The 22,486-nt window shown below is 37.9% G+C and overlaps 4 protein-coding genes across 4 annotated transcripts in view; 1 reads left to right on the plus strand and 3 right to left on the minus strand.

Annotated features, from left to right (window-relative positions):
* Positions 1 to 807, minus strand: part of LOC107219735 (tyramine/octopamine receptor-like) — a 36,695-nt gene extending 35,888 nt beyond the window's left edge. Inside the window, exon 1 of the mRNA XM_046745339.1 lies at positions 408 to 807. The gene's annotated coding sequence lies outside the window, so the exon portion shown is untranslated. The remainder of the gene's footprint in view (positions 1 to 407) is intronic.
* A 1,267-nt stretch (positions 808 to 2,074) lies between these two features.
* On the minus strand, positions 2,075 to 10,031 carry LOC124295412. The gene is made up of 4 exons (XM_046745356.1): positions 10,008 to 10,031; positions 6,439 to 6,674; positions 4,612 to 5,758; positions 2,075 to 2,377 (listed from the first exon to the last, which is right to left on the minus strand). The coding sequence occupies exons 2-4, from the start codon at positions 6,636 to 6,638 to the stop codon at positions 2,075 to 2,077; spliced, it is 1,650 nt and encodes a 549-aa protein (XP_046601312.1). The 5' UTR covers positions 6,639 to 6,674; positions 10,008 to 10,031.
* A 5,206-nt stretch (positions 10,032 to 15,237) lies between these two features.
* On the plus strand, positions 15,238 to 17,760 carry LOC107219743 (V-type proton ATPase subunit S1). The gene is made up of 2 exons (XM_015658071.2): positions 15,238 to 15,914; positions 16,032 to 17,760. The coding sequence occupies exons 1-2, from the start codon at positions 15,309 to 15,311 to the stop codon at positions 16,551 to 16,553; spliced, it is 1,128 nt and encodes a 375-aa protein (XP_015513557.1). The 5' UTR covers positions 15,238 to 15,308; the 3' UTR covers positions 16,554 to 17,760.
* Positions 16,611 to 21,642, minus strand: LOC107219737 (heparanase). Its single transcript, XM_015658062.2, has 6 exons — positions 21,405 to 21,642; positions 20,143 to 20,438; positions 19,664 to 19,910; positions 19,072 to 19,425; positions 18,410 to 18,851; positions 16,611 to 18,333 (listed from the first exon to the last, which is right to left on the minus strand). Exons 1-6 carry the CDS (start codon positions 21,487 to 21,489, stop codon positions 18,171 to 18,173), a joined length of 1,587 nt encoding a protein of 528 aa, XP_015513548.1. The 5' UTR covers positions 21,490 to 21,642; the 3' UTR covers positions 16,611 to 18,170.
* Positions 21,643 to 22,486: the final 844 nt, after the last annotated feature.

The raw sequence follows: 22,486 nt of genomic DNA on the forward strand, positions 1-22,486 counted from the left end.
TCAGTTTGGATTGTAAAAAACTTTTCTACCAAACATAAATAATTTTCTATTAACGCTATACTGCATATTTCTGCTTTTCTTCGACTTTCACGGTCCGCAAGTACCCGAATTTTTCAATCTAGAAAATCAACTCGGTAATCCTTTTTTCAAAAAACATAATACCCTACAAGAGCATGCCTTGAAATTTTTTTTTATCGCAAACGCTTCAATAGTTACAGCATTTTTAATGAAAAAAAAGAATTTTTTTTTGCGCGTTATTTAAATGAGAAATTTCAAATCGCCAGCGAAACCTTTTAAAATTGATCTAAAAATCTTTCCAAACGGGAGAATTTTTTTTTCGACAGATTAGTTTTTTGGCTCACCCTCATATGTATATTATATACATATATATATACAAATATACTTACAAAAATTATTCACGTCGTCCCGCGATCCGAAAGTCTGTCGAGGATTTTTTCGCCGTTATCTCTTTCGCCCTTGCATGCAGAAACATTTTGATCGGAACCGAAGCGCGGGATAATAACCGAGGGTGTTTTTCGGCTGCTCTTGGCAGCTGTGATTTACTTACGATCTGCTGAACGCTCGGAGCATCTTCTATGTATCAGTGATATATACCGTCTTTATTATCGGTACACACCGAATGCGGGAATGCGATCCAAACTCTACCCGATAAATTCCTTCCAGTCACCCCCACGATGGATCGTGCATTATACCTACGAGTAATGTTTTCAGCCCTTTTCAAACTCGGTAGTGAATTGTAGTAACAGTGGTGGAAATCGATGTGGTAAACACGCCGAGTATGAAGATATATTTTTACGAACGGTTAGTTAAATATACATATAATATATATACATGTATATGTATACGTATGTATATCACACCATAAATTCACTGCCCTACAAAATTTCACCCCCCGATTGCAAATAAATTTACCCCATCGATTTGTCGTTAATTTTTTCTTCATCTTTCAACGGTCGAGAGAACGATACGAGATAGGTTACCAAAAAAAAACCTAAGGTATTTTCAAAAATGCATGGTGGGGGAGAGGGTTGATTTTTCAAAAAGATTTTCTTTCGATTTTTTTATGTTTTTTTTTCCTCTCGTTTACTCTGAATTTTCTATTATAATCGTTCTTTTTTAAATTTGCAAAGTGGAAGGAGAGGCGCGCAAACATACAAGGAAAAAAAAAAAAAAAGAAGAATTGATTTTGAGGATTTTGATCGGCTTCGAGGGTGAGAATTTCAATATTTGAAAACGGTGCGTGGCCTCGATTTCAAAAAAAAAAAAACGACGTTACGATCGTGGTAAGAATCGATTTAGAACGGTGACGTCCTCTCGCGGCGAGAGTCACGCGCCGACTGAACATCCCCCAGAAAGACAGAAACAACCCCCTGGTGGACCGGCTGGCATGATTCGCCTTGCGTTTTACGCGTACGATACGAATATATCTGCGCGATTGTGATGACGCTGCTGCTCGCATCGCGGTTCACGTGTAAATTAGGGTGGGTTTTATTTTCAAGCTTTTTTGAAATTTCGCAATCACAAGGAAGGGATATCTCAGATTTGATTTATTTTGTAATACGTTATAGCAGACTAAAAACTAAGCGACAGGTATTATTTATTTATTATTTTTATCTGCCATTAATGCATGTCAAGGGGTGATTTTGCAGAAATTGAGTAGGTGTCGATTTTTGACTAACCAACCTCTCAAAATTCTCACGAGTTTTTTTCCGTTTCTGAAAATTACGTCGATCGTTACACGTTGAACATTTACAAGAATGGAACGTGTAAACAATCTTGCAATAATACAAGCATGAAATTTTAACAATCAACAATGATTGAACTGTAAATTTTGTGTTTGAATGAATTAGAAAAAACTTTTAAATCAATTTTGAGCTCCTTCCTTTCCTATTCCAAATTTATAACTATACAATTACACACGTCAACAGACCGATACTTTTGTCTATAATGTAATAAATTTATACATCGCTATATGTTCGACCATAAAACTGGTTTGATATACGTATAAAAAATAAATTTTATAACGTACAAGATTTACAAAATTACATACGAATCATATAATGTTTTGATGGTGTTTCTTTTGTTCGGTCGAAGAAGAGGCTTGAGACGACTGTGAAAGAGGAAGCGATTGTCTGGGCGAATAAGAATCCAAGATCCTTTCGAGGTTTTGCAGTTTCCTCAGCTCGTCCTGAATGTGGTTAAGATAATCCCACCGCAGTAATTTCAAATGCCTTACGTATTCGGGCGCGTTGCAATTTTGGGCGTAAGTTATACTGCAGCAGTCACCCTGAAGAGCCCGCGCTATTTCAACGCAAATTTCTTTCTCCGACTGACTCGGACGTGCGACGCTTTCCACCTAATCAGATAAAATTAATAAGCCCGAGAGAGTTCTTGATTTAATTAATCTTATCTAGGCGTGTCTGGTCTGCATGCGTGTTTGCATAGTGTGAGCTGTATATAGCTGTACAGGGTGTTTGCGAATAAATGCATCGGTATGTTGGGTTGCCTACCGCCGAGGGAAACAAATATCGGTAATACAGATCTACCGAGTTATCGGTAGGTCGCATGTTTAAGGAGGCATTTATGGCAAAAAAAGAAAAAAATCGGATTTCAGTTTTTTTTTTTTGCATTTTCATCCCTTCTCTGAATGAACCCGTATCGATTTTGGCTCCAAACAAATTTTTGAAGGTCGAAGACCGTTAATTTTGATGAGCCTGCGTACTGCAATTATTTGACAATTTAAAGTCTGAACGTATTTTTCTTTACTTTTGATTTTTCAAACGTGCCCGCAAGGTTTCTCCCACAGTGTCTGACCACTTCGCCTGAAATTTTTACATAGAACAGAGCTTTGTCGAAATTCTCACCTGGTAGTGAGATACCTTAAATTTTATGTTGAAAAACGGTTCATTTTTTGTCATCATTGAAAAATATGATGTGTTTTCTTTCAAAATAAATCTGTTGAAAAGATCCTATGAAAATTTGTGGACACTTACAAGTAGATTGTGACGGAAAAATCCGTATGCTATACTACAAATATTCAACTAAGAAACCTTACGCGCGATGAAGTTTCACCGTTTTACACTCTATTAAATTTTCACTCTGAGCATCCCTGATACATTTAAATGAGTATCTAATGGGACAAATCTACCCTAAAAGATGTAAGAAATGCATACCTAAAATCTATAAAAAAAATTAACTGAAATACTTAAAGTCCTCGATTGATTGTGTGTCTCGACTAAAGTGATAACGACTCGGTAGATCTGTTTTACCGATATTTGTTCGCCTTACTGTTAAGCAACCCAACATACTGCGATATTTACTTGAAAAGACCCTGTATAGACGTGTTCAAATGGTGATTGAAGATACCCAGCGGACTGTTTTTCATTGTGCGCACGTTTCGGTTTCGGGAAATATGTAATTAAGCGAGATATTCCCAGAATTACGATGTATCATATGGAGGAGGAGGAGGAGGAGGAGGAGTGAATACTGTGAAGCGCATTGGTTGTTTCCAACGATGATAAGTGCGGTACTTGATATACATGTACATACATACGCAACATGTAGTCACAGCCGTTTCTTGCGAAGTCCTTTTTTGTTTACTTACACGGAGAAAGAGAGAGAGTGAGAGAGAGAGAGAAAGAGGAGAGAGAGAGAACTCGCATAACAGAATTTACCACCACGCGTCTGGAATGTATCAGTTAATGCGAAAATTCATCATGTGTCACAATTGTAATAAGATTTATAGCGAGTCCCGCTGTATTATTTCGACCCTCATTTGTCTTCGTGTACTTTTTAGCGATTCTCGCAAATTGTATTATACAGAGAATGTTATTTAAGCTGTATATTCGCATCCAAATGAAACTCGCCCCGCTCAATGAGGTGCTAGTCATTTATACTATGTGGGGAATGTAAATCAGGTTTAGAACATATATCGTAGCTGTATCGTTTATCGTAAAAAAAGAAAATCGTCGAGACAGAAAATTATAAAACAAATGTCCGAGGCTACCCTACTGCATAAAGGTGATCAAGTTGAACTTGATAGAGATTCGTTTGATTTAAACAATATCAATATCCTCAGAGAGATTACGATTTTGTCGATGTCTTTAAATTCGAATGTGTTAAATTGTGTCTAAATTAGTGAAACTTGCAATAAAAAAAACTCACAAAAAAAAATCGCATTCGAGTTGGGTACAGCAGACATAAAATGCTCTAAAATCGATGCTGATATTTTTATTGAACATAGTAATCAGTGTTCACTGCAATTTCTCAAAGCAAAGATTTTTTTTGCAAAAAATTGTTCCTGCGGCGAAATACTCATATAATGAAACTGCAGTAAGAACGTGTGTATTTTAAATGGCAAACCTTACAACCCTTGCGCAAGGGTTTGGACTTCAATTTATTAATTTCGAATCAATTTGGAAGGCGACCAAGTAAAAAATTAAAAACCACTCTAATCTATAGCAATTGTAGCATCAAATTTGGTATAATCAAATCCAGTTTTGCGTCAGGATAGTTTACAACGATAATCCACCCCAACCAGTAGTCAAAATCCAAATCCCTGATCCGCAACGACGAAATTGATCAACAAACCTTTCTCTCTTCGATAGCAGTGCCGAGTTCCCTGCTCAAAGCTCTGTCGATCAGATCAACGATGTAGCTTTTGCTGGCATGTAAGTCAAGGTCACCCCCAGCATAGACCAACTTCTTTGTACTCCCAGGTGTAGTTTTGTTGCTCTGAGATAGACCAGTCCTAGTTTCGTTAGCCTCAATGACCTGCCCATCGTTGTTCTTGGAGATCCGAGTTGTCGGAGTTGCGAGGCACCTACCGTAGGTAGGATCAGGGTATAAAATATCCTTGAGATCCCGGGACAAGCTGGATTCTCGAGATTGGATCTTGCCGTAATCCTCAGGGCCCATTAAATTCTCCCCTGATTCCTCATCGTTGCCTTGAGTAATCAAGGACGTCGACTTGCGCTGCACGTTACCACCATCAGCCCCATGATCGCCCGAAGGACTCCTACTCCTGGCGTCCTGGTTCCCGTTGACCTCGCAATTCTGCGTTGCGGCCGGAAGTTTACTCGGCAGAAAACTAACCCTACGTTTCAGTTGGTCTCCGTCCTCACCGGGACGTCTTTTTTCCCACTGTGTATCACCACCCTTCTCCATCTCGAATTGGCGGACTTCTTTGCTGAGCTCGTTAAGCTCTCTATTGTCCTTCTCCAACTGCCTTCGCTGCTCCTCGTCCTCAAGGTCCATCTCCTTCGACCCGACCTCGTCCTCCTTCTGGATCGAGACTCCCACTGATCGTCCCTTCGGGGTATTGTAGTCCCGGAAATACCGAAGCACGGCGTCGCTGTCCAGGTCCGTAACCTCGTGGTTACTCTGATCAACTCTGCTCCTTTCGACTCGACGATTTGGCCTTTGTCGGAGACTCCTGATGGGAGTTTGATACTTGGCACAGGCTGCCCGGGTCGTTTCCTCGTTCGCCAAACCCGAGCTCATCAGGTCGTGATAAAGGACATTGAGCATCTGGTCCTGCTCGCTTTTCCGCTGTTGACGAACCGCCAGGCTACTCATCGGCTTCTTCGGATGAAGTCGGACGCAGTTTTTCACACCCTGCACAGAGTTGGTCGTCGGTCTTCCGCTCGGTTGCTGGATCACAGGACCTCCGAATTCCCGGGGGTCACGGGCAAGTTCCTCGAACCTCGCAAGGACCTCGTCCATGTCTTCGACTCCCCTGTGAAATTTCAAATTTTCGTATACGATATTGATATGATCGTTATTCACTGTTTGGACAGCACGAAACTGAAAGTTGTCGAAAAGGTGTCGAAACGAAATGTCTAACCAAACAGTAGAAACAAAACTGAATATCGTCAAGATCACGTCTAGATGACGTCTTTTAACCCATTTTATTTTTTTTTATTTTTGACATCTAAAAGTCCTCATGTACATCTTGTCGAACTAAAGATATCCAAGTTATCTTTTCCATGTCGACAAATAGATCATACATACATCAATTCGTCGACATTCAGTTTTGTGCTGTCTGAAGATGATAAACGTCCTCATTTTTTACGTCCAAAAGTTACCAAGAACGTCTTTTGGACATCATCGAGCTATATATTGGCCGTCATAAAATGAGACGTCGGTCATATTCCGGAGATATTGTCGATGACTTTCAGTTTTTTCCTGCCTACAGGGGTGTTATTTATAAGCTGTTGGATTCAAAGGTTGGATGTCTTAAAAATATCTTTTCCATGACAGCTCAGAGACGTCGGATAACGTTAAATTCATCGTTTTATCGATATGTTCTTTTGGCCCATTTCTTTGATGAAAATGTTTAAAGATGTCTTTTCGGATTATAGGATGTATATCAGACATCTCTGAGACTTCGGAGAGTTCTGAGTCGGGTGTTGTTACCTCAATCCGCCGGACGATGATCTGACGACGTCGGGAGGACAAAGACAAGAGGGACAGTGCTGCGGGATTTTAGGGTTTCCTGGTTTCCTTTTCCGACACCTTGCGCAGTTGTTACTTATGCGTGGCTGACTTTGGTGTTCTCGGCGAACTGGAGCCCGCGGTGCCTGACGATGCCGGCTGTTTCTACTGTACAACTCCATGCAACTGCAGTCCGTTGTATCAGACTCCTGCAAAACCTGACGAAGGAATGTGAGAATCAAAAGATTCGAATAAAGTAAATATGCGTACATCCAGCAGTGACCTTTGCGCCAATGATTATAACAAGGACAGAGGGGCAGAAAATTTTTTGAAAAAAAAATTCCACGACGTTTCCAAAGTTTTCCTGAACCTAAAACCTACACTAAAAAGATTTCCCCTTTCAAATATGCACATTTCACTACGTACGTGCAGACTACAGAAAAATTTCACGACTGCCGTGATTACAAAAAAAGCAATTATATGTAATAATCTGTAATCATCGGTGATCTTTTTTTTTAAAAAACGTCAAATAATGTACACCAAAGTATAGTGCATACTCTTTTTGTCTAGCTGACAACGGGAAGCGAATTGAGAACATTAAATGCTTTGCTAACAGCAGTCTTTATTCCAAATTCGGTCGTTGTATGCTCTAAATATTATAGACATTTTTGGTGCATGTTGTTATTATTATTAATATTATTTCTGTTTTTCCTGTAATCACAATAACTACGATATTATTGAAAAGATTACAATTGGGAAAATTACTGTTTGATTGCAAACGTTTTTTTTATGATTACGCAATGACTACTCGAGTGGCTAACCCCTTGTATTATTATAATAAACACGAATGGAATAAGCATAGAAGAATTAGAATCCGAATACAACGTTGTAGATAAAAAAAAAATTTCCCAATTTGATGACACCTTAGCTTTTTTTTTTTTTTTAGAATTCTATTGTCACATAGTATGTATCACTATATATCATTTGTACAATTAACACTGCTGGACATTTTCCAAACGGTTTCTTTTTTTCTTTACTCTCTTTTCTTAACTTTGGATTCATTGTCAGACCGTGCGAAAGTTGTGACACAAGAGATTGCTGCATTTAAAATGATATTTTGAATAGCAGTATTTTTTTCCTGCTACTTCTTTCGCGTACACACACACACACACACACACAAACTATGGGTTTTATCATACGTCGAAGAGTGAAGGAGTAAACATAATAATCTGTATATATATGTACTTACATATGTTTGTATAACCTAGTGTCAACATTCGCACAAGTTATTTCTTTCAAGTTGAGAAAACTCGTTTGATGGTTTTGGTGTAAGGAAAGCTCATAGTAAAAGGAAAACTTTGACCCCATATTGCATGCATTTAGATGAAAAGCAATCAGCTGGATGGATCTCATGAATATATTTGCAAAGAAAAGAGAAAAAGAAAGAAAAAAAAAAAAAAAACACGTTCTTCTCGTGTAAGACAAGATCAGAATTGTGATAAAAGACACAATGTTTGCATTAGGGTGCTTCAAAAAAAAAAAAAAAGAAAGAAATATGCTCCTTGCTTCCTACCGAAAAAAGTCTCGTATTATTTTCTGATAAATTCACTCGCTTAAAAGTTATTTAAGGACCTTAAATACCTTTACGTGTTGAATAATTTTTGAACGAGTGAATTTTATTGGAAAATAATAACAGACCAGGTCTGAAAGAAGAAAAAAAGACAATTTTTGTTTTTTGAAACACCCTAGTTTACATATGTATAAAGAAATAAATTGAAGCAGATTATTTAGAATGTACAAGATAGGGCAAGTTTGAAGTTGACTAAGGAGAATATCGAAAAGCCTCAACAGCTGGTGCGTCTCTCAAACGATAAATTAACGATTGATTACATACGGTTGAGAAACTAACCGGTTCGCCAGAGTTTCGAATCATATTATTTACAAAGCCACCGCCGCCAGGATAAACTTTTGCTTGTAACTTCTCGTGCGGAGATATTTCGGATGTTTGATGACGAACGGCATGAAATTACGTTCATATTATACGCATGGCAGGGTTTTCTTTTCCCGAAGATATTATATTATATTTTGCACATATATATTACAATACTTTAAACCGATTAATATGATAAATGTCGTGTAAAAAAATCGCGGATCTATAAGTTAAACAAGATGTCACTGTGATTCGCTGTTTTTGAAGAAGTTGAACATCGTTACAAAGATTCGATACTCGATTAGTAAAATTATGATAATTATAGCTTTGTTCGTAAGTGCTTTACACTCTTAAAAATTCTAGAGAAATTCTTATAACTCAAGGGTTGTAAGTTTTCATGAACGTTATATACATATATGTCCATACTTGACGTTTTTCAATCTCATTTGAATAAATATTGAATGCAATGTTCGAGTGTTCGCAAAGTGTAAATTGAACTGAATACGTTTCCGACGGTATGCTTTGAATTTTTATGCGAATTTATCCCCCCCTCCCCTCCCCCCCCCCGCCCCTCGAATACGACGGAGGTCATGTATTTATATTGTATATTTTTTTTTCATGCTCCTCACACGTCACACTAACTCAATGATATAAATATGGAATTTAAAAAATTGAAACACAGATCAGTGAGCAATGTTAATAATTTCGCGTCGACTCACACAATTCGTCAATTAATCACAATTCGAGTTCAATTATTTAGCGTGAAAAGTTGTTGAACAGTAATTACCGAAGCCTCGAAAATTCTGTAAATGTGCGCAATGGAAATAATCAACTAACGGAGGCAGTGCAAGTTCGATTTTAATTAAACTTGGCGGGACTGTCGAAGGGGTGAAAACAATCGTAGCAATTTTTTTTCTTTACATCGTTTGAATGCCGCCCTATTTTGCGGGTAATATCAACCCCCTGAAATGATGTTTGTTTCCTTTTTTATACGCCCGAAGTAAATGAGGGGCGATTTAACTTTCTTATCCGATTGATCGCAGTTGTTACTAATATCGAGTAATCGCAAAAATGATCTTTTTTTCGCATGTGTTAATTTACCCTCGATGACGTAGTGAAAGCGAAAACACGGTTATATTTGTTACATCACAATGTTGGCTTTTCTATTTTGCATCTCAACGGCATTGCCGTGAGGTTAGAATCGACTTTCGTGACCCCGAAAAGCATTGGACAAGAAGATTGTTTTTCTAGATTTTACTTTGGCGAAAATCTCGATTCACCCGCGTTGGAAGGGTTAATCTATTTATATAGTCGATTCTCTTGGGAGTTGTAAAAATATTTTCAACGGTTGGAGAAAAAATACGTCTCTGACATTAAAGTGAAGCGTTTCAGAGTTTTTCGATTCCCCCTTAATATATACGACACCTACTAATATTGTTTATACCTATTCCTCATGATCTATTTATTTTTTATCTACATAACTGCATTTTTGACATGTAAGAATTTACGCTTCACAATTTTCACAAAGCCTGAATTTTCAAAATGTTTCACAGCGTAGCTGGATAATACATAAATATACGTTAAATATTATAGATTCGGTAAAACAGTTTTCTGCAATTACCTTCCTCAGAATTTTAGCATCCCCTATGTATCTTCAGAGCAATCCCTCCAAATTGTATATCCATATATCGTCGGTCGTCGAGTAACCACGTTCTACACTCCCATTTGTGTTATCCTGAAAAATCAAATTCAATTTTTTTATCTTCAAAACGTCGTATAAAGCTAAAAAATATTTTCTGTCTTCTAATTAGCCTCCAATGTCGTTATCGTGTTTGATATTTGATCCTTGCAAATCTTTCGTCCAAAAATTTGTTCTCAACGTTGTTTTTTGGTCCTTATAAAATCGTGTCTAATACATCATTACTTAATATTTGCCTGTGCTTCGTCTTTGAAATTAGACTATTTTTAAAAACGGTAATTAAAACCAGTTCACGGAGACAAATTTTTATATCCGGTTAGCGCTCGGTCCTTAATTATTTTCATTTTTTACCGCAATCGAAAAATATTGTTCTAGGTAGAAAATGAATATTAGTTTGCTAGCCGTTACCGGAAAGTCTAGTTTCCGTTGCTATTCTTTCTCATTACGATCACTGTTGCTAGATTTTCTTGCTATCGTTGCGAAAATTTAATGCTCCTGCAAGAATCAATTGACGTTAAAGCCTTGTTTGACTAAAAAATTAGAGTAAACCTCACAAACTGATTTTGCGTTGAATAGCGCAAAATGTTTTACGTTAAGAAAACACACTATATTAAAATGTTTTTCGATGTACGATATCGTCTTTAATAAAACGGAAAAGTGTTTGCTCTCCTTTCGCAAAAAAATAATAAAAATTATAAAAAACACGAATCAGCACACTCCTTACATTCTGAATTCGTAAAACCGTTACAAAATTTTTTGACTGAAGATACATAAAGACTGATAGCCTTGTCGGACTTTATATGATCGAAAATTAGCGAGATAAATTCATAGCCAAGCGACGCCCTCTGAGTTTTAACTTGCACGCGAAACTCAATCCGGCAAGCGGTCGGTACGTAAAGACGACAAGAACTGATGTTATCATCGCTCGCCGTGTGTGCCCAGATAATGCAGAGTCGAATATTGTTACAGCTATGAAATGACGAACGGTAACAGACTGAAATTTTCGTGCAACCCCGTATGGACGCCGAATACTTTTCAACTACGCGAATTCATTTGGGCCAAATTCAGCGATGTCGATCTAACTCCATCGGATCGACAAGAGATGGAGATATATAGTTGTTCCTATATGTACCTCATGTAATTTCTGTACATATGTTTATTAGCGCTATAATGAGTTAAATTTACGCGCGAATAAAATTGTCATTCAAAAAACTACGATATTTTAGTATTTGAACGGTGAAAATAAATTCGCCTACGCTCGTTTCCACACCACCGCAAGCGGTAGAGCACCCGGCGCGTTTTTTTTTTCACGTGGTGTCCCCGGTAGGCCTACTCCACGGAGAATAGTTGCAAGATCGATATTACGTTCTTCGAAAAACTGCAGATGGCTTTTTTTCACATGTTAATTATGGTAAAAAACTACAGCTGAATAAATTTTACTACACTTTTTGATCATGACGATTCTGAACTACATCGCTAAATCTATGCATCGGTAGAAGCAAGATGACTGACGTTAATTTTTCAGTATAGTCAATAAAACTCCGTTACCTGAAACAGATGAAAGTATAATTAGTGACATATGCCGACACAGACAAAAATACACTTAGCTTAGATGAGTAAAAAATATAATCAACGAAAAAAGAGACAAATTAATTAGTTGAAACGGACAAAAGATTTGATTAACTGAAAGAGACGGAAACTTTGACTAGCTGAAACATTGAAAAAGTTTGATTAGCTGAAACAGACAAAAGGTTTGATTAGCTGAAACAGACAGAAAGTTTGATTGGCTGAAAGAGAAAGAAAGTTTGATTACCTGAAAGAGAAAAAAAGTTTTATTAGCTGAAACAGACTAAGGTATGGTTAGCACAATCACATAAGTTTACACAGTGAGAAAAAATGGGTCGAGTCCGACATGATATTCGCTTTAATAGTCGTTGCTTCGATTATTAATTGTATGGATGAATGAAAGAAGATTCTAAATTTTTTGAATCGACGTCTCTTTCCGCTTTGAGTTATCAAAGTGAATATCATTTTCGACTGAACATTCTATAGTTTTGAGTGCATTTGTTAAAAAAAATTGATTTTGTTGCCCTGAAACAGAGAGTAATGCGATCAGTTAAACGATTATTTCTGTAAATGTCAGATATTATTTCATAAATATTTACGCCAAGATTTTCTACTATCAGTGAACACTACCGAGATTTTTGTTCCTGCGCGTTGAGCGGCGGTTTTCAAAGGTCGCGCTCTCTCTCATAACTGAAAGGTATCAAGTCCACGCGCAAAAGGCAGCGTTGAACTTGAAAACTTTATTAATCGTCAAAAAATTGACCGAAGAGCCGAAAAATCAGCACATCGAAAGTGCGTAACTCTTTTGTATACTGTTTGTAAAATCGACGCGCCAAAAGCAGCGTCCAATTCTCGTGATTAATCTACGCGCAATAAGACGCGACAGATCAAACCGTCAAAAAATTTGTATTATCTGAGACTTGTCCCAAAAATTCTGTAGAAACCCAATCCACATCTGCATCTTTTTGAATTTGATACATTGCTATGCGGATTGTTGTTCTCAGATTACAAATCGAATCGAAATCGGGAGGGAGGTTGGAAGGCATGCATTATTGTGTGGCGTGACGGTCGGCGTTCCTCTTCGACGCGAAGTCTTCGAGCTCAGAATCTCTCCCCATCCAGCGTACCACGGAACGCGATGGATGGTCCAGAGACGCGTTTTGCCCATTCAGACGATCACAGAGATTAATTGAATGGAATAGTGATCGGCAATGGCTGAATAATTGTATTGAATAACGATTGGAGATTGTCTGAAGATTGACAAGAAATGGAAAATTCAATCTAGTTAATATTCAAATGCTTAAAATCGGTCGAGCGACTCGAATACCGAATCTTTTGGGAAATAAATTTCTGTGATCGTTTGACGCTGTGGATTGCAAAAGTTAGCAACATCGCGGTACATCGCGACCTTCCTGCCCTTCACTGTTTCCCAACGAAACCACCCAACGGAAAAGAGAGACTCTCACACACACATGCATAAAGCCCGCGACGGATCCCAAAACGTCCACCTATACCTGCCCGGTTACCTATATTCGATCTAAACGATTCTCCATTCTTTCCAACACACGTCATTCTTCGTCATTCGCGCCGTGGTCACTGACTTACATTTTCGTTGTTTACCTGTCGGGAGCAAAATGTTTTTGTATCGTAGTCTGCCTACTCGGAATACAGCATTGCGGTTATTTTCCGCCAACCCTAATATCGTATGTATTATTTTAGCAAATGTTGGCAGACTATCGGTACATCAACCTTTTGTAAAATTGATTAAAAACATCCTGTATGCCAATTGGCATTTTTCTAAGCGAGCTAAGAAAGAAAAGCATTTGATCGATACTTGTTGAATGTTAAAAGATTGAAAATGACATGTAATACAAGATGCAATTTGATTACGTTACGTTATGCCAGACTTTGGAATTTTATCGATTTAACAATAATGTGGATAATTGAATACGTTAAAACCTCAGGTGAACCCACCGCTTGAACGACATCATCGGTAAATTCAAACGTAGATTATTACATCAATTGCAAAACGCAATTCGATCTCGCGAGTGCCGAGTAAGCGATGGTTACCTGTCGCGATGCTCATTCCACTTTTAGCAACGTGTAAAATTTCTAACTTCAAGTAAGCTACGGTTATTTAATTGCGAAAAAAAATTATTCGACTGAAAGTCAAGCACGTTGCGATAGCGAATGAGCCTATCCATGCAGCTAAGAAATCGATGATTTGTGTAAAAATTGTTACCGTCACGCCACGTGACAGGGGAATACCAGGGAAATACCCGTAACCTAAATACGTGCAAACTCACCACGTTGCCGAGACATAGAAAAGTTACTCGGAAGTCTCTGCTTAAATCTGTGAAAAAGAAAACAAAACGCTTGAATTAATTTAGTAAATCGGCTTTTTCAGTCTTGAAATTAATTATCACTGTTGTCTAGTTTCATATTTATGCATTCCATGTTATGCAAGAACAAAATTTCGGCTTTAAATGCGCCAACTTGAATTATCTATCGATAATTAAAGTAAGTATCGTTACCTCGACTTTGGGCTGCTCCAAACTTTCACACGTAACAGTTCTTGTAGCATCTCTCAGGTTGATTGGCGAAGCGACGCACTTTTCACATAATTCAGACCTTCACTAACCTTTTATAACCCAAAAATCCGCACCTCACTAACACTCGATTCTACACTCACTTCTCGTACTGTAGCTGTCTGTTTGAAACGACTGAATAAACTTGCTAACGATGCAACTGCGCATTTGCCGAAGATCAGCCAAAACAATAATAAAATGGACGCTCGACGCACAGAGAAAAAAATAGACATCGCTGCAATCTGAAGTTACACAAAACAATGAAGACTCGGGACACGAAATTGACCTTCAACGTTCGCGGGATGATTTATTTCAGCAACTCGGTTCTTCTTCATGCTACAAACGCTCTGCTCTTCGTGTATCATTCACAGATGAGTATGGTGGAAATACGCTGATCAAACAACGCGACACAACACGAACGACACGGTTTGGATGTTGAACCGATACTGAAAGCACGCAACTTCACTCCGATCGCTCGGAAACAATTGATGCCGCACGACGCTCAGAACAGATTTAAATCACTTTTCTGAAGGACGAAAGATAATAATTCTCCCACTCTCTGTTTGTCGCTCTTCCTATGGAGTGGGGGTAGCTGCTCAGTCCCTCTAGAGCGGCAGAGTGGGAGGGGGGGATTATTATCTTCTGTCCTTTGGAGAACCGATTCAAGTCCGTTCACGGGACGCTTACGCCGTTGCTTACGCTCTATTTTATGTATGTGTCTATGGTTTCAACGGCCGGGAGAAAATACCACGTAAGCTACGCGCAACGCGACCTAAATATTTACAGGATTACCGTAACATGCGTTGTCAGGCGAAGTTTGAATTCTCCCAGCACTTGCGGCGTTGTCGCAGAATTTATCGATATCGTTGTTGACTGAAGATATGTATCCTAAGAACCCGCCACTTTGGATCGTATCTGCGCATGCTCCGGCGGTGAAAGACGATTGGCGGATGGTCACGCGGTACGTCATATGACAACAGCAGAGTTCGAGAGGCTAGTCAGGCGGTCTCTGCCTTCTGCTAGCGACACGGAGAGGCCACCTCAGTGATCCAAGTGCCAAGGTGTAGTGATGGGTTCTCGCAAAATGTTCGCTCTCGGGTTTTTAATCCTCGTCGAAATATCGGCGATAATCTGCGGAGACGTCGCACCCGTCTTGATATGCGGCGGGGATGCAGTGGACCGTTTGGAGCCAGCAAATCCACTGCTAAAAACGTCCCAGACCGAGTTCACCGAGATCCTGGCAAACAAGGTGGGCGGGTCCCGGAGTCCCATGGTCGTTTTTGAACAGGAGAACTTCTGCGTCGAAGATATAACTCGCAACAAGCATCAGCTGAGCGGGTTGGGACTGTGCGATTATTTGTCAGCTGTCGAGGCTCCGCTCTCATCCCTGGAAGACCTCGACGGTTACAACGTCTCCAGGGAGGAGAAGCCCGAGACCATCGAAGACGGTCAGGCCGTCATCGTATCAATTTCAGAGCTATCGACAGTCCCTGAGTTGTACAGGAATTTTGTCGCCAACAACCCAAACCTGATCGCCATCCTGACCGGCGTCTCGTGTAGCTACAACCGATTGGAGAGAACTCGCCGAGCCGTTACAGCCAGGAACGACACTGATGCTATTCTGTTCTATGCCGATAGGATACTCTTTTATTCCCCGAGTGGAATTTACGCCAAGGTGAGAAATCCAGGCACGGTTAATTTGCCTGCTTCTCCTGTCCGTCCAAAATTGAGGTGTTACACTCGTTAGAACACGAAGATTTACTTTATAATGCATTATTTTTTTCAATTTCAGACTGGCAGTAACGACTATTCTTTACTTGGAACACCAAGTAATACTTCGACTGTCGAAAATGGAACAACTCAGATTCGTCTCGACATGGTTTTCGATACAGTAACGTTGCGCATACAATTCACCAAAAAATGGGCTGGATACTGGTACTTCGAACATGTCATATACGAGAATGACACGGCGACCGAAACGCTAACCAGTGATTCAGCGATATACTTTCCGACCGGTTTCTCTTACCATTGCTCGTTGAAATCTGTCTTTTACTCCAACACGACATATGTCAATATTACCGATATCCAGGTACAAATCGACCCGACTTTAAGTAATAACAATAGCACAGTTGTGTTCAGCGATGGGTACGACTGCGTCGGTTTTACCACAATTCCAATTTGGAGTGGAATTTTTGTCACTGCTATTATGGCTTTAATTATGATCTGGGGATTGACTATGATATTGGACATTCGTACCATGGATCGCTTTGACGATCCCAAGGGAAAAACTATCACAGTCGGATCGGCCGAGTAAGAACATTCGCTTCAGTATGTTCTAAAATGTAAATATAGATACTTTTTTGTGATTAAGTCGAGTCAAGAACCGGAAAATCAATGAACAAAGAGCGTTTTCCTCATGTATAGAAGTTGATTTCTTAACAGTCAATTTGACATCAAACACTGGCGTATAATATACATGAGAAAGGTGTTAGGAGTATGTCGAACATTGTACATTTTTAGTAGGGTGGCAGTATCTTGAGCTTTATTTGTAATTTTCGGTTTAGCCATAAATTTTTTCTCGTTCAACCGACAAACTTTTACTGAAGAAAAAATGTTTCAATACCGCTGGGTATATTTCAAAGTGTATAATTCAATCCAATAAATCGTCTATCGTTGTTAATTTAATAGACTACGATAGAATTTGTTGGAGAATAAATTTTGTTTTCTACCAATATCGATGTAAATTATTAACTCAATTTGTCGCAAAGCCAGATACACTTGTATAAAAGAAATTACACGAGGTTGATCGTATTTACCTATTTTTTATTCAATGGCAGGGTTGAAAAAAAATTAAACGTAAAGATTGTGCCACTCGGGTGTATAGTTTAGTAGTAATCTTCTGTTCCCTAACGATAAATTCATATAATGTACATGAATTGATCCTACATATAAAGTAATTTAGAAATGTAATTCATCGATGCTAGAGTTTTTTGGTACAAAGGTGCCAAAGTTTAAGCATAGCCTAGTACCAACTCCATAATTTCCCTCATCCTTGTGCGAAATTTGTGAAATAAATAGTAAATTAATTGCGGTGGCGGTTCTTAGATGAAATGGAGAACTTTGTTCCACCAGATAATAATAGATAATACATAGCGGTAAATAAGTTATTTCATTTCGCTGTCTTGTTTAACATCAGAACGCAGCATATTTATAGCTTTCAACTGACAGTTCTGGGCATAAATATGTAAATATGCGACCCTGTGACTGTTTGGTCACTAGTCCGATCCGCATTTCCCAAAAATATGCATAAAGTCATTTTCTTGATTACTCACCTACTAGAATTTATTTGGCAACTGCCACATTATAGTCATATTATACATATACTGGTATCAACATTCATTCCATTGTCACACCTAGAATTACATTTTACGGTATTAAGTGTGAACATAAATTTCCCATATGTATGCGCATACTGTCGATTGTCCAATATCAATGAATAAATTAACGGTGTAGACCTTTCATCATTGGACCAATTTTATTTCTCAGGAAGACAATGTTATTCAGATCTTCACGTAAAATAGTAGAAAAGTATCAAAAAAAGAAAATACACACACATATATACATATATGAATCGATTGAAGGAGTTTGAAAGTCTCATGACCTACTGTTTACGAGAAACACATGAATAGACTTTTGTGATTTGAGTAGATTAAAGGCGACGTTCAAATATTCAACAATTAATTAACGTACTTTACGTAAACAATATTTTTTATAAGTTTAAAGTTTGTACAGATTTTCGGATCTTACTGCATGCTGTATAAAGAGAAAAGGACCGGCAGGTCAATATCACAGTCTCAGACCGTCGCCTCAAATTTGGTGACATTTATTCTTATGTACAGACTTACTTTGTGCGGGGAGTCGTCACTATCACCTAAACTTCACATGCAGGTATCTGCATACCATGATAAATGAGAAAATACATAGAGTGAGGGGGAAGTTCGATTTTCTCATCTGGATCTAGTATTATTGGGTTGAAGGGTGGTAATTTGCCATCTGGTCGCAGCATCAATGTTTGGTTATTCATTTTTATGAACCTGAAATTCGTAAGTACATTTCACACAGTTGTTGAGAATATGATGTCTTCATTTAACTTTGAATATTAAATATTACCTGGATTGCAAGTGATCCGCTGTCAAAACATACAGATGCAATGTTATCGATTTCAAAGGCGCTGGATTAATCATTCTGATAGCAACTTTCATTGGTTTATTATCCAGATGGACACCATATTGCGTTATAGCGGGTACTCTATTGATAAGCGCACTTTTTGCCGTACAGTGCCAGTATAGTCTTAATGCTTTAGAATCCAGAATGGGTGGATCCAAAACCCTTTCAGATACAAACTGTTTGTAGATAACGCTTACCCACCAATCTGGATTTGGAGTCAAATCATGTGCTACGAGCGCGTAATGACCGCCAAAAAATGACTGTCTCGTAACAACGTCAATTCCAGCCCATGCGCTATATCCAAGTTTGTCCAGCCACAAAAATCCAGCCACAAATCTGTCAGACAAGTTTGGTGCACCGCTTCCCCAAGCCGAGCTTGTTTCAGCTGTGGATTAAATTTCGTAGAAAATTATTTAGCGTTTGTAAGTGTAAGAAATTACATACTACTTGAGACTAAAGTTAACAGCAAAACAATTTTCAATTTTGTCAATCTTCTAGTGAAGAGTGAGTTGAAAAAAATAAACATTGCCTTCTAACTACCGAGCTGAATTTTTTATATGATATTTTTCACAGGGTTTAATCTAGTGATAACATGACCAACGTACAAAGCCAAACACGAATATGATAGCCCCTGATGAAGTTTGATAGAGAATTTATTTGGTTTGCTAAATAATCGAAGACAGTCCGATTGATAAAGTCTTCAACTGTTGCTATGTGACCATTCAAGTAGTACTGATGCCAGGAGAAGTAAGTCACACTGGTATTAGCATGCTTCAAGAACTCTGCACCGTACAGTTCACCCTTGTGATTCGCATCTCCTATATGATTAACTTCAGGTCCGATCAGATTACTAGATTCGTATCCGTTGTCATCCAGAAGCTTTCTGAGGTCCGTGTAATCCGATGCTAATTGGGTGGCTGTAACGGTTCTGTTAAATACATGGTGGAACGAGTTTGGCTCTGTAACAAATAATGAGAAGTGACACTTGCGCACCTGGATGTATTCAGATCTCCATCTCCAACCGTGGTGGTAAAAGTTACTCCAAAAAGAGCCAAATTGAGTGTATTGAAGAAGAAATCTGAACACAGTACATTATTTCAGTTTTTCAATGTCGAAACAAACCTCGACCAATATTCATAATGACGGAATATTTTTTGTTTACGGAATCGGAATATCACTTTCCAATATCTAACTAACCATTTCCCAACTGCCAATCCAATTCAATATTGTGCGCCCTGGCAAGTGGAATTATCTTTTCGGCATCTGAGTAATTCCAACTACCGTCGGGCCGTCGGAGCAAAACATTTAGATCAAATATCATCCTGGCTCCACTTTTTCGGGCAAAACGACTCAAAGCTAAGAAATCTTTGTGAGTTATTGTGAAATTTGAGATATCCTCTCCGTTGATTGGATCAAAAATTTTGTCCGCCGACGATGATGGCGTCTGTTTAAAAATTAAGCGTTCCGTTTTAATATTTTTATTTGCTTTGATACCAGAACCGTAAACTCCGCTAAGTTGTATGAATCTTCACAGAAATTCAGAAGGACAAATTTTTCAACATATTTTTCATGTAAATATTTCCAGGAGGAATCGTACGATTCTCTCATCGCTTTGTTAATAAATACAATAATACATACTTGTATCTTGCTATGAGCTTTAGATTTGATAAAAATACCTCATCAAAGAATAAGCAATCGGCAGAAGTACCGCCTACTCTGACATAGGCTGGACTTAGATGATGTGCTAACATGACGAATCTTTTATCATTGATTGGTAGTGTTTTCATGTCTCTTAACAAGGATGTATCCAATCCATAGGATAAATATCTCGTTGAAGTCCGTCTGTGTACGGATTGCCTAGTATCCAGATTAATTACTGTTACATCCTCAACTCGCTGTAGGTTCAAGGTGAATAGATACAAAATCAAAAGGACAACAAAGAATCCCAGCATGTACCAGTGAATGTTAATATCTGAAAAATGGTAATGGCAATATTGAACGTGGTTGTCATGAAAAAAAAATCTTTTTTCTAATTTTTCACTGAAATTGATAAATAATACATCCTGGACAGTATCAAATACCTGAATGAGCTGAAGTATTCGAATTCTTTTAAGAAAAACTTGAAATACTTTGAAAACATACATGAAATTACTGAAATATTGGAAGTATCATTTCGTTTGAATATAAATGTATAAAAAATATTTCGAATGAAAATTATTTAAATAATATGGTTTAAAAGAATGTTTTCAATGAAATGTTTCAGAAACATTTGAATGAAACATTTTTCAAATATCTTCGAGAAAATTCGGTGCCCAGTGGGATGCTACTTTCATTGCAATTTTTCGTCTTCGTATCAAATATTCGGTAGTAAAAAAGTGACTGGAATTTGTTTATCAACTAAGTGATCTCATAATTCGTGACTCTGAAATAGGCCACAAATAATTGCATGCTTCATTGTAGTTTATAATTGAAGTAATTTTTTCGGTGATTATTTCTGTTCGAATGATTACAGCGAAAAATCCCGCAGAAATGTCTAATGGAACAAATTTCAGTTAGAATTTAGTAACGTTATCGTAACGATTAATGCTGAGGAAAAGCCGTTATTTCGTGATTTTGGAATTGCCTAAAATTAAAATCAAACAAAAAACAAAAAAATAAAAAAACTCCAATCCATTTTCATGTTACGCAGAAATAAAAAAAACGTCGTCTATTGTGTAACAATGAAATACATCGTGAAACTGTGCAGTATTTTCATTCGCATCATAAACAACATGTCTAAGATATCTAAGATATATATTCTGGACCAGTATCGCTTTTCTCAATCTTCGAAGCTTGACCCAACAGGAAGTTCATTTCCTTCTTTCATACCGCAGTCACGATAAATTGGTATAATTGTTATTGTGTATCAAAGTAAATTCTATTATTCAAGATCGCGTACTTCTCTTTCGCGTAATTTCGTAGGATTCGATTATATTACGGTACTGCGGGTCTTTCCCTGACTTTTTATTCCCGAGATATTTCATTCTCGCTGCCTTTATCCTCAACTTTCCAACGTATGATACGAGAAACGCTGCTGCAGCATGAAGTTGTCAATATATCTACTAAACTCCAAACTCCAACCGCTCCGAATTGTTCCAAACCCGGCGATATCCAAGCGTAGACTAAATAGATTCAAGTATTTCCATCAAAGTTTCGAGTCGGTTCGAGTAATCAACGTTCAAACTGCGAGGGGCGTAACTAGATGTTTAGGACCCCGGGGCAACGACGCAAACTGCGCCCCCTGTCTGAATAATGAAACATGTTTTTCTGAAGAATGAATCTGAAAATACAGTACGAAAATAAAGGAGCTAAACATCGTGACTACGAATCTGAATAAAATATTACTTCATTTTTTACCCCCTATTTTCAGGGCCCTGTGAAGAGTTCAAATTCTCTATTGTTGCCTTTCTATTTTCGCATTTTTCTACATTTTTAGTCCCACTTGGTAAATTGTATGTAGATTACTAGGGTCTAGTATCGGAAATCAGCTTTCGATTAACAGAAAGTAACGATGAAGAACAGTGAAAAATTAAGTTATTAGAGCTTCGTATTTCTACTTTAAATATAATCTAAGCAAGTTTTCGCATTGATATCTAGTGTGGCATAGTGTTGTCAGTCTACTTTTTGAAAAAATAAATGTGTACTTGAGGTAGCGTTCTTCCTAAGACAGTCTCCGATAGTCTTACAGTTTGGTCTTACTTCTCATTTTGATTACTTTGGACAATAAATGATTGTTACTAAATGTCGCTTAAATTTCTTCTCGAAGTCGATTTGACATCAGTACGGTATTTTTTATTATCGTCGGGGCTATTTAAAAGTAAATAAAATTATTAAAAAAAAAAAATTGTAAGGCGAAAATATTGCAGAGATCGATTTAAAATAGTGGAAGTTTGAACAGTTTTTCGTATGTGGCATTGTGCAGTAGTACTTGTGCAATGTCAATATTTAGTTATTTCTCGTAAATTAAATATCATATTTCAA

The sequence above is a fragment of the Neodiprion lecontei genome, chromosome 7 (assembly GCF_021901455.1).
Source record: "Neodiprion lecontei isolate iyNeoLeco1 chromosome 7, iyNeoLeco1.1, whole genome shotgun sequence".
Taxonomy (NCBI): Eukaryota; Metazoa; Arthropoda; class Insecta; order Hymenoptera; family Diprionidae; genus Neodiprion; species Neodiprion lecontei.